Below are 13,204 nucleotides of genomic sequence, written 5' to 3' on the forward strand. Positions count from 1 at the left end.
GCGCCTGGGGAGGGGGGGGATGTGGAAGGCATTCAGGCTTAATTCGGGGAACTGGAGCATAGATCCAATTTCCGAAATCAAGAGCCCCTCACCAACATCAAGGAACCTTCCTTGAGGGGTGGTGGATCAGAGCCTGATCAACAAGGCTGTTACTGCTGGCTGCACGCAAACCAATGTACGAGCCACAGCCCGGCTGGTCAGGAACCGACTTTAGGTGCTAGTGACACCCCTGCTTTTCATTGGGGGGATGTTGCATCATCTGCCAAGTCTTTTGCTTTTGTAGTGAGTGATTTTCGTGTGCAAGTTCGGTACTAGTCCCTCTAGCTGGGAACACTACTGTCATTTTCAAATTAGTACACAACCAATATACTCTATCACTTTTCTCTAAGCAAATTAACCTAGAATTAAATTTCATAACATATATGAAAAACCATTAAACTTGTCAAGAAATCATGCAACATTGTAAACCAGCAGACATAAAAAAAATTACAAACACGAAGGTTTTGCAATATGGTTTAGAGGTTCATTTGAATTCCATTATTCATACACTTCTAGAAAGACTAGGAGTCTGTGGAGACAAAGAACTTTGTCCTTGGAGGCAAAGAGGGGAATGTATGAGAGTATAGTTTTACCAACACTCTTATATGGGTGTGAAGCATGGGTGATGAATGTTGCAGCGAGGAGAAGGCTGGAGGCAGTGGAGATGTCATGTCTGAGGGCAATGTGTGGTGTGAATATAATGCAGAGAATTCATAGTTTGGAAGTTAGGAGGAGGTGCGGGATTACCAAAACTGTTGTCCAGAGGGCTGAGGAAGGGTTGTTGAGGTGGTTCTGACATGTAGAGAGAATGGAGTGAAACAGAATGACTTCAAGAGTGTATCAGTCTGTAGTGGAAGGAAGGCGGGGTAGGGGTCAGCCTAGGAAAGGTTGGAGAGAGGGGGTAAAGGAGGTTTTGTGTGCGAGGGGCTTGGACTTCCAGCAGGCATGTGTGAGCGTGTTTGATAGGAGTGAATGGAGACAAATGGTTTTTAATACTTGACATGCTGTTGGAGTGTGAGCAAAGTAACATTTATGAAGGGGTTCAGGGAAACCAGCAGGCCGGACTTGAGTCCTGGAGATGGGAAGTACAGTGCCTGCACTCTGAAGGAGGGGTGTTAATGTTGCAGTTTAAAAACTGTAGTGTAAAGCACCCTTCTGGCAAGACAGTGATGGAGTGAATGATGGTGAAAGTTTTTCTTTTTCGGGCCACCCTGCCTTGGTGGGAATCGGCCAGTGTGATAATAAAATAAAATAATTCTAGAAAGACAGCTAAGGAATGAGTAATGGGGAATGTGTTTTCTGTGTCACACTACCTCGGTGGGCAGTGATCAATTCCTATAAATAAGTTGCTAAGCACTGACTTCTAAAGAGTGAATAGTCTTTGTGCCATGTTCAATATGCCAAGAAATTGCAAAAGGTTAATAATAGAGCTTAATAAATGGTCTTTTAATGTTTTGAAACTTTAATGTAACAAAATTACTACAAAGAGTGTATTACATATTTTATATTTCTCTAAAATTGACTTGTTTAGTAACACCAAGTACAAACAAGTCTGTAAATACAACACAATATAGTGTAGGTAATCTATTTTACATATACAGGTCCTCCTTGATTTACGATGGGGTTACGTTCCGTCAAACCCATTGTAAGGCAAAAATATCCTAAGTCGAATATGAGCATGATATAAATAAATAAATAAATTACTGTCACTGAATAAGTAAATAAACAAATAATTAATGTAATTAAATACCAGTACTGAAAAGCAAATAAATGAATATAAGTTACGGACTTTCCTACATGTTGGGTAATTATCTCAAGTTTCATCTCCAAAGTACAGTGGAACCTCAAAAATCGAACTGTTCCGAACACAACCAATTATGTAAGTGTATTTTTGTAAGTGCTTTTATAAGTGTATTTTTGAGGGTCTGAAATGGACTAATCTAATTTACATTATTCCTGATAGGAGTAAATTCATTCGGTAAAGTCACTCGAACAGCCTTCTGGACCGAAAAAAGTTCAATATTTGAGGTTCCACTGTAACTGCTTTTACACCATCGTAAAGTCGAAATATCATAAGTCGGACCACTCTAAGTCAAGGAGCACCTGTATTTTAATATTAAAGCTTTCGAAACTCTTCAAAAATAAAAATAGATTCTCTTCTCCATATTGTGTTTTATTTTAATTTATAGCATTACTGTATTCTACAGTGCTACATACTTTGAAACAGCGCAACATATGACCATCAGCCTAATTTCACAGCCAAGCATATTCAGCCATTAAAAACACTGCTTTTGAAAACAGTGCAAAAAATTATTATAGTACATTAATAATTATGTTTTAAAGTTACAGGGAATAATTGGCATGAAGTTACAGGGAACAATTTTTATAAAGTTACAGTACAGTATATACAGTATGGAATTTCAGATTAACGACCTTTCTATCAGATATAAATATTGTGAGTGCAATATTTAGAAATTTTCATCTGCAGCACACAATTTTGCTTTTGATAATTATCAAATGATTAGAATAATGAGTAATGTTACTCACCAGAGAATATGCTGCAATGATTATTATATTTAAAACAAAAATTTAACCCTCCAAACTGTGTCAAATACAAATCCGTCTTGGGGGTATTGACAATCCTACTTCAGAGAGCAATAACCTTTGCATCTTCATGTACTCCTGGAGGTGGGAAGTACAGTGCCCGTGCTCTGAAGGAGGGGTGTTGATGTTGCAGCTTCTTAACTGTAGCATAGGCACATCTCTGATAAGACAGTGATGGAGTGAATGATGAGGAAAGTATTTTTTTTTTTGGGTAACCCTGCCTTGGTGGAAAATGGCCAATGTGTTAATAAAAAAAATATAACATAATCTATGTACACGAACCTCACAGTTCTATATTTTATGGCATAAATTACATCTCGCTCTGCTAGGCAACATGCTTTCTTAGTACACAGTTGTAAAACATAAAATGAGATGGATCAATCAATGATCCAGCGTGAATATATCAAACATTCAAGCAAGGAAATACACTTTGCATTTCCCTTGCCACTGTATTTACTAGGAGTTAATCTATGTACATTATAAATATACAAAAGCCTATATTTGGTAATGTGCTTATCTTAGTCTAAGACATATTAATAAAAAAATTATGAGGTATTAGCAAGTAAAATTTTTTAAAGTTACAAAAGATGGTGCACATCAAACAATATATTATATCTACATAGACATCAAGCAGGAAATCTGACTTCTCTAAAAGACACTCAAAAATTAAAAACATGCATTTCCATATTAAAAAAGGCACTGAGCATTATAGAGTACCTTTGAAACCATTTTAAACTATACTAATCAAAATAAATTATGAATGTCCTTCAACAAGCATGTGTACAGACTTGTTTCATCACAATATAGGAATCAAGGTTACAAAGTTTTTAATAGATGTGCGAGCCTAGGCAAACTTTCACCTGGCCGAGACAAAGAACAGCATCTAGACTTACACGAGATTCTACTATACAATCAGCACTGTTGACCTTAAGTTACTACAATGGACACCCATAACAGAAGTAGCCTCTGATCACAATACTGGACATCACAATATACATGTGGCAATCAACCGTATATTCACAAAGTATTTATCCCATCTCTCATGCCATGCTCCTCTGAAAGCTCTGCTTTACGACAATTTCCTAAAAGTAGAATCATTCCACTGACATACAAACTACACTTCCACTTTTAGCAAAAGTTTACGGAATTCTACAAGTTCTTCATTACAAATGAAGGAGTTACCATTTGTTTCAACTGAAAAATAAGCAAGTATATACAGCATACATTGTATATCCAGGTAAGAAAATAAGAGAAATGCAAAGGATAACAAAAAAAGATTGGTAAACCTGTACCCATTTAAATGAAAATCTGGAGGTGATGGAGGTAAGTGGAGTTGCACAACATACATCTTAAATCTTCAACAAATCCAAGAACCAAGAGAAAGGACACTCACATAACTAACTCTCTTAATATTTCCATCTGTAACCAATGCTGACAGACTTTATATGGGTGCCCAATGGTGGCAAAGTTACCCAATGTGACCAATGTTGGAAGAAGCCACACAACCAGGGCTGCGGAGTCAGCACATAAAACCTCCGACTCTAACTCCTTTATTTATGGTGCCTCCGACTCTGACTCCTTTAATTACATTTTACCGACTCCAACTCCAGTAACCCAAGAACTGCTTCCAACTCTGACTCTAACTCCATGACTCCGACTCCACAGCCCTGCACTCAACAATGATGATATCACATTTGGTAATGTAATAATACAAATGAAAGTAACAGTTAACAGCACCTCGTGTTCTGTGAACCTCACTCAGATGATTCTACACTTATTCATTACATTTAACTGCACTCTTTCCATCTGCCATATTAGGCAAAAATGTATAATTAATATAAATGAAGAAGTGTCATTTACTCAGCAGTTATTAAAAGAATTAATTCAGCAATTTTAAAACACACGCCTCTGAGAGACAAGGCATACAGAACTACCGTACTCAAAATCTGCATAAATAGCCTGGCAAAAATAGACATAATTCTTGTTCACATACCTTAATATCTAATAGAGCTTATATTATGCTGCAATCTGGAGAGTTATAAAATAAGTGAGTGAGGGCCAAATAACATTTACTACTCTCTTGACTTAAATCTATAGAAGTAATATGAGAAATTGAGTAAACATGTGACAATGTGACAGGGCTAAAACAGTCAGCTGAAGGGTAAGAAGCAGTACCAGGAGTTTGAGCACAATCTCCCACAAACTCAAATAGGTAATTATATTAACCCGTAAGTATATCACAGATGCCTCAAACAAGGTGGGGTGGGTGGTGCATTGAGGCATCTATGGAGACAGAACCTTATCCATGGAGGGGAAAAAAGAGAATGTACCAGCACACAGTGGTACCAATGCTCTTATATGGATGTAAAACATGGGTTTTAAACATTGCAGTGAGGAGGCAAGAGGCAGTGGAGATATCATGTTTGAGGACAATGTGTGGTGTAAATATTAGGCAGAAAATTCAAAGTTTAAAAATTAGGAGGAGGTGCAGGATTACTAAAATCATTAATCCAGAGGACTGTGGAAGGGTTGGTGAAGGGGTTTGGACATTTAGAGAGGACAGAGCAAAATAGGATAACTTGGAGGGTGTATAAATCTGTAGTGGGGAAAGGAGGGGTAGGAGTCATCTGAGGAAGGGTTAGAGGGAGGGGGTAAAGGAGGTTCTGTGCAAGGGCCTTGGGCATCCAGCTAGTGTGTATGAGTGTGTTAGATAGGGGTGAGTGGAGGGAAGTGGTTTTTATGACTTGACGTGCTGTTGGAGTGTGAGCAAGGTAACATTTATGAAGGGATTCAGGGAAACCAGTTAGCCAGACTTGAGTCCTGGAGGTAGAAAGTACAGTTACTGCACTCTAAAAGAGAAGTGTGGATACTGCAATTTGGAGGGGCAACTGAGCTGCAGTGTTGAACACCTATGGCAAGACAGTGGTAGAGTGAGGGTGAGCATTTCTTCTTTTTTTGGGTCACCCTGCCTCAGTGGGAGACGATCAGTGTCTAAGAAATAAAGTAAATCAGAGCTTTACATGTTCTTCAAAACTGTATGTATATAATAATGTATCTGCATATATAAAATTTAAGTTTGCAGAAGAATCAAAGTGTGATAATCATCATTTAAAAATTACATGCTGAAAATGACAAGCAACTTTGCTCTCTATCCAAATCTATTCTGGCTATTCTTTGTACAACATTTTTAAAATATCCTGAAGCTTCCAATGTGTTTCTGAATAACTTATATTAAATAAATATAGAAAATAGAAAAGAATACTGTAATATAATAAATAAAAATAATGCAGATCTATACATTAAAAACATGCACCAAAAATTACAAAAGGTACAAGTTCCTTCAGCTAAGAATACTGAAGATATGGAGTGCAGACATGTTTTATTCACGATGCTGATGGCCAGTCAGGTCATATTTCTCTCTTGTCTTTAATGAATAGAACACATCATAAATGACATGTCTATTGCATGGAGCACATCATAGCTGTCACATGTTCCATGACTGGAATACATTATAACTCACATGTCTGATATAAGGAGCACATTATAGCATTTTTGGTGCACAGAGTACATCATCACACACAAAGCATGGGGTACACCATAAAATTATGAGTGTATGAGTCTCGGCACAACACTGTCATGATTTACAAAAACAGTCTTACAGCTGCCACAGTGCAGACTCCAACACTTTCTATGGTGATGACCAACATTACGTAACAGATAAATAAATAATGTAACCCATATTTCAGTAAGCAGCACAGCAACACAAGTTGCTTCTTACATACAAGTATTTATTACAAAATACAGCCTCTCCTCAGTTAACGATGGAGTTCCATTCCTAAGACCATGTCGGTAAACGAATTTGTCGCTAAGCAAGGAGCATACTATAATGGTAGTGGGTTTGTGTCAACCTTCTTTGATATTGTTTTAATGTCACCTTTGCACCATTTATAACATCTATGGTATATTTTAAATGTTTATACAGTAGTGCACTGTATATTGCAATAAACAGAATAGAGGAAATCAGCTCTAATATACATTATTTAGGTATGCATACTGGTCAGAGAGCCTGTTGTAAGTCCAAATCGTTGGTAAACGAGTATGTCGCTAAGTGAGGAAAGGCTGTATTAGATGGTAAGACTAAACAGATCAAAGGGTTATCATGACTCACGAAACTGTAATAATATAAATGTGAACAAACCAGGGAACAGGTGGAGTCTGAACCCATGGTGAGTAAGTCATAAAGCTCAAACCCCACCCATTCCATGGTTCATCTTAGATCAAAGGGACACACCAATCACAGCGTTTCATTTGGAATGTATCATCTCTTAAATACAACACACCAGTCTTCACAAATACTGAAACATTTTTACTTTATTTCTTTTCTTTCTGCCATTTTTTGCAGTTCTACACATACTAATTTCTAGGATAAATTAGACATTAAATTTTACTCGCATTTTTTTAATTAAGAAATAAATCTGCAAACATCTGCTTATATTGTGCAACAACTAATGACAGGTGAAGATGAATATGTATTGAGAATAAACAGAAATTTTATCACCCAGAAACTTCTGGTTAATAATATCCTGCATAAATGAGGGTGCACAAGAGAAACAATCCACGTGTGGAAAAAAGACGGATGAACTGTGATTTCAGCATGTAATGGATTTTTTTTTTTTAACACTTCTCAGTTATTCACTGTGCTTCATTGACTCTTAACCCTCTCCTGCAAAACTTACACATACATATCAACACTCATTCTCTTGGTAACATCAGCTACAACACCCCCATTCCTTTAACAATAATCTGTTCATCTTTTCTACATTCTACACCTCCCCAGCATAGACTTAAAACACTGTTACAACACAATAACTTTACATGCTTGCTTCAACTAGCAGGCCTCATTTACCTATCAACCTTGTTATCATTTTATGAGAAGTGACGGAAATGGAATCTCAGGTTTGGTCTTGTGGTGATGTCACTTGAAAGAAAAATCCATCAATCCATTTATTATTTAGTCTGAGACTTAACCTTCAGCAGAGCCCGCTGGTTCCAGCTATGGGCAAACATGTCAGTAAATCAATCCCATTCAATGTTTTGTGCTACTGTATCACAAATTCCAAGAAAAGGTATAAAAGGCATTCAGAAACAAAACTTCAAATACACACACATAAGGATGCTGTTTGGAGGGACATCCGAACTATCGTGTCTGTGTGCCTCTGGCAAGACAGTGACAGTGTGAATGATGGCTAAAGTGTTTCTTTTTTGGATCACCCTGCCTCAGTGGGAGGTGGCCAAAGGATGCCCTATATGTATGGGCAGACACAAAAATACACAGTAAAAACTGTTATCGATAACAGAATTATTACTCTAAGGTCGGCATCAAATATTTGTCTTTTTAATTAACTGATCTTTTCTACATTGGAGGTTTTCAACTTCCAGTTCTAGTTCCTTTCCTCAACAATATTTCTTGTATGTATATAACTGGCAACATCTTCACTAATATATACTGTAATATAATGCACTGACACACTAAGTTATCTTATGGATATTTTAAGCATTACTAATGAAACAATAACACACTGTCGTAGTGAAGGCAATTCAAGACTGATTAAAGTTGTCTTTGACAATAAGCAAACAATTTGCATCAAACTAGTTTGATTACTAATAAAGCTGATACATCAGGAAAATAATGTAGGTTCTTATTTTTATTTTTCAACACATTGGCCATCTCCCACCAAGGCAGGGTGACCCAAAAAAAAAAAAAAGAAAGAAAAGTTTTCCTTCTTTTAACATTTAGTAATTTATACAGAAGGGGTTACTAGCCCTTGCTCCTAGCATTTTAGTTGCCTCTTATAACCCGCATGTCTTACGAAGGAAGGATTCCACGCATGTTAAACAATAGTAAATTCAACCCAACTACTTTTCTCACTCTTTAATTGTGCGTGCTACAACAAGGTAGTAAAAAGATTGCTGAGGCAAATTATATAGCACATTTACAGGAGTGGAAATGCTGCAGTTGAGAAAGCTCTCTCTACTGTGATGTCAATAAGCTCCTGGCATGACAGCAATTGAATGTATTACGATGAACATGTTTCCTCTTTTCCGGGTCATCCTACCTCAGTGGGGAGAGAGCCAACATGTTCAAAAAATAATTATATTACACTAATGTTTTATTAAACTTAAATCATCAAATGTAGTTGTTTGTAATGTTTTTCAACTCAAACTCTGCTGATGGCTGTCAGTCACCAAAAACTAATTTGAAACATTCATCTCTAGTCATATTTCAAAGGAAAATATAGCTTTTAACAAAAATAATTTAATTAAAATCAGTTTTAGATACTTCATTGTACTATATAGCTAAAGCTTGAGATACCTGCTTATGTACAGCACACAGTGTTAAAATGTAATATTATTCTGCCAATGTTTAAGTGAGAAGAGCCTCGTATTCGCCATCTTGTTGACGACTCCTACTGGGGGAAAAAAAAAACATTAGTAATCTGCACAATCTATGAACAAATTGATTCAACAAAAAATGTATATACAGTATTTAGAAGTCATTATTACTCTAGTCTGTCACTTCCATCTTTTGATTAGTGAATGGAGGATCGAGCTTCACCCACTCCATGTTAAAGAACACACACGAATACCAACTGGAATACCAAGAGATCTGATTCATCTTCTTAGCACATAGGCACTCACTAGGAATACATTAAAAAAAAAGTTTAATCTATACTCAGCTATTATCAGACATACTCTTCTCTAGCCCATGATTGACATTTCCAATGAATTTACAATGATACTTGTTAGCTTGCCTCCCCCATCTGTAATACACTTTTTGAACCAGTTCTTGCACATTTCTAAGTCTAAACTTCTGTAGTTTGTACTGCCTGTCTTGATATTCTGAGCTCAGTTGTTGTCCCCTTTATTAAGGCCATGCATCCACTCCTCCAGCACATCGCCCCTCAACCTACGCCTTTTAAGAGAATTTAAATTGATGCTACTCAATCACCCTTCATGTGGAAGACTTCTAATCTTTGTTCAGTATTAGCTTAACTTTTCTGTATGCTGAACTGCATTAACCTATGGAGGTCCCACAATAAAGAGAGATGAAATTGAAGGCTTACATCTGTAGTTCCAGTACTATCTTATATTTGTACTTCTGGCACTATCTTACATTTGAGCTTCCAGTACTATCTTCCAGAAATGAATCCTAGTACTCTACCATATTAGCCATGAACAAACTGTTCTTTGTTACTGACCCTAATCATAAATTTACCATATTCTCTTGTAAAAAACTTAACATAAGCTTTAAAATCAAAAACATTTTTTTTTATATTCTAAGAGGGATTTTTTTTTTTTCAACAAGTCGGCCGTCTCCCACCGAGGCAGGGTGACCCAAAAAAGAAAGAAAATCCCCAAAAAGAAAATACTTTCATCATCATTCAACACTTTCACCACACTCACACATTATCACTGTTTTTGCAGAGGTGCTCAGAATACAACAGTTTAGAAGCATATACATATAAAGATACACAACATATCCCTCCAAACTGCCAATACAGGGATACAGGTGATTTACTTGGGAGGACAGGTAAATAACTGCTGTATAAATGTACATATACTGAGATTGACATCTAAACTGTCATATTTGAGCACCTCTACACAGTAATTATGTGTGAATGATGGTGAAAGTGTTTCTTTCTTTTTTGGGTCACCCTGCCTCAGCAGGAGATGGCAGACATGTTGAAAACAAAAAATATTGAGAGAAGTGAGCTTTGGGGTTCCTTTTCCCAGCAGATTGTGAAAAAAATGTAAAATTATAAACTCATTTTTCTTACTGAAGATCACAGCAGAAGAAAGAATTGATGATATCATGAATAGTACGCTCGCCATCATCATGGAACACCCCACTTGTTGGCTCCTCCGTGCATTCATTGACGAATTTCATCAGATCAGATTCTGGGAACCCGTCATCATAATAATTCTGCAAAGAATTTTCCTGGTTAACCCCTTCTCCTGTATAAATTACTAAGTTTAAAAAGAAAAATTTTCATTTTTCTTTTTAGGTCACCCTGCCTTGTTAGGAGTAAGGGAGGTTTTGTGGGCGAGGGGCTTGGACTTCCAGCAGGTGTGCATGAGCGTGTTCGATAGGAGTGAATGGAGACAAATGGTATTTGGGATCTGGCGATCTGTTGGAGTGTGAGCAGGGTAATATTTAGTGAAGGGATTCAGGGAAACCGGTTATTTTTATCTAGCCGGACTTGAGTCCTGGAAATGGGAAGTACAATGCCTGCACTCTAAAGGAGGAGTTTCAGGATATTAGCAGTTTGGAGGGATATGTTGTGTATCTTAATACATATATGTTGTGTTCTGAGCACCTCTGCAAAAACAGTGATTATGTGTGAGTGAGGTGAAAGTGTTGAATGATGATGAAAGTATTTTCTTTTAGGGGATTTTCTTTCTTTTTGAGTCACCCTGCCTCAGTGGGAGATGGCAGACTTGTTAAAAAAAAAAAAAAATATATATGTTCTAGGTAGTAGGTTGGTAGACAGCAACCACCCAGGGAGGTACTACCGTCCTGCCAAGTGAGTGTAAAACGAAAGCCTGTAATTGTTTTACATGATGGTAGGATTGCTGGTGTCCTTTTTGTTTCATAAACATGCAAGATTTCAGGTACGTCTTGCTACTTCTACTTACACTTAGGTCACACTACACATACATGTACAAGCATATATATACATACCCCTCTGGGTTTTCTTCTATTTTCTTTCTAGTTCTTGTTCTTGTCTATTTCCTCTTATCTCCATGGGGAAGTGGAACAGAATTCTTCCTCCGTAAGCCATGCGTGTTGTAAGAGGCGACTAAAATGCCGGGAGCAAGGAGCTAGTAACCCCTTCTCCTGTATATATTACTAAATGTAAAAGGCGAAACTTTCGTTTTTCCTTTTGGGCCACCCCGCCTCAGCTGGTGTGTTGAAAGAAAGAAAGATATACATGTATATGTATGAGTGAGGTGAAAATGTTGAATGATGATAAAAGTATGTTCTTTTTGGGGATTTTCTTTCTTTTTGGGTCACCCTGCCTCGGTGGGACATGGCCGACTTGTTAAGAAAAAAAAAATATGCCTCTGGCAAGACAGTGATGGAATGAGTGAAGACAAAAGTGATTCTTTTTTTTTTTGGGGTCACTCTACATTGGTGGGAGACGGCCGGTGTGTTAAAAACAAAGAAATCAGAAACTTTGCACTGTCTCAACTCACCCCATCAAGGTGTTATTTCAATTTTCATTTCACTTAAATTTTAATATTTGTTTTGCTAATGGCTGAAAGATATATAGTGTTACTATGAAAGCATATTTGGGATCTTACTGGAGTGTTTGCTATTAAGTTTGATAAAACTCAGTGTGTTTGAGGTGCGATAAAGTTCATTAAATTGTATCTCATCTCACCCTACAAGTCGAATAGAGAATATACAATACCTTAATGGTTTCATAGGCATCCATAATAATGGCAATAAATAGGCTTAAGATGACGTAGATGAAGAGTGATATAAATGTGTAGAGGTAGATGCGGGAAAACCACCACACCACCGGGTCCTTGCCGGATGTTGAAGAAAACGTGGCAAACATATCGTCTCCATTGATGAGCGAGTACAGACATTCCATTGTAGAGGAGAATGACTTAAACTGTAAAATACAAAAAGATTTAAGTTGAAGTATGGCATCGCTGACAGGAGTTAAGAAGACAGGAACAGCTTAAATGGACTTTTATTGGTATGTAATCTCACATACACGTGAATCTTTACTGAATGCTCAAACATATCAATTTAATCAATACTGTAATTGTATGTGTCACAACTAATGAAAATCATTTCTCCATACATTTTCTAAGTTTCATATTACCAGCAAACTAGGTTTTATTTTTAATTAACACATCGGCCGATTCTCACCAAGGCAGGGTGGCCCGAAAAAGAAAAACTTTCATCATCATTCACTCCATCACTGTCTTGCCAGAGGGGTGGTTTACACTACAGTTATAAAACTGCAACATTAACACCCCTCCTTCAGAGTGAAGACACTGTACTTCCCATCTCCAGGACTCAAGTCTGGCCTACCGGTTTCCCTGAATCCCTTCATAAATGTGACTTTGCTCACACTCCTAGCAAACTAGGTATCAGCATAATTAAATGTTAAATCAAAGAGCATGCATTAAATCTAAACAGAGTATTTTGCAAATACTGCAAATTAAGCCTACCTTGAGGTGATAGGGGCCCAACACAAGCCAGCCACATAATGCATACCCAGCAAACACCATCAACAGACATATGGAGAAGCGCAGCACATTAGGAATACACTTCTTTAAGGTCAGGATCAGTACCTGTAAAAGACAAAACAGTAAAGCCCTTACACATGTGAATTATTATTGCTATTGCATTTTTGGGGGGTGCTAAACCCATAGGACTCATGCAGTGTCTGGAGAAATGGGAAGCATTCAGGTTTGATCCAAGGAAGGAGATTACAGGTCCAATTCCTTAGAACAAGAACCCCCTCACCAGTATCAAGGA

At 37.3% G+C, this 13,204-nt stretch overlaps 1 protein-coding gene across 7 annotated transcripts in view; it reads right to left on the reverse strand.

The window, feature by feature from the left end:
- Positions 1–1,474: 1,474 nt before the first annotated feature.
- Positions 1,475–13,204, reverse strand: part of LOC128704008 (mucolipin-3) — a 44,943-nt gene continuing 33,213 nt past the window's right edge. For 5 of the 7 annotated variants that reach the window (XM_070099225.1, XM_070099224.1, XM_053798904.2 and 2 more), the window contains 4 exons: positions 12,895–13,017; positions 12,120–12,326; positions 10,482–10,627; positions 1,475–9,113 (listed from right to left, as the gene is read on the reverse strand). In XM_070099225.1, coding sequence (XP_069955326.1) covers positions 9,068–9,113; positions 10,482–10,627; positions 12,120–12,326; positions 12,895–13,017 — 522 coding nt within the window. In that variant the 3' untranslated portion in view covers positions 1,475–9,067. The remainder of the gene's footprint in view (positions 9,114–10,481; positions 10,628–12,119; positions 12,327–12,894; positions 13,018–13,204) is intronic. The other 2 variants (XM_070099222.1, XM_053798907.2) reach the window with 1 other exon arrangement.

The sequence above is a fragment of the Cherax quadricarinatus genome, chromosome 66, assembly GCF_038502225.1.
Source record: "Cherax quadricarinatus isolate ZL_2023a chromosome 66, ASM3850222v1, whole genome shotgun sequence".
NCBI classification, from domain to species: domain Eukaryota; kingdom Metazoa; phylum Arthropoda; class Malacostraca; order Decapoda; family Parastacidae; genus Cherax; species Cherax quadricarinatus.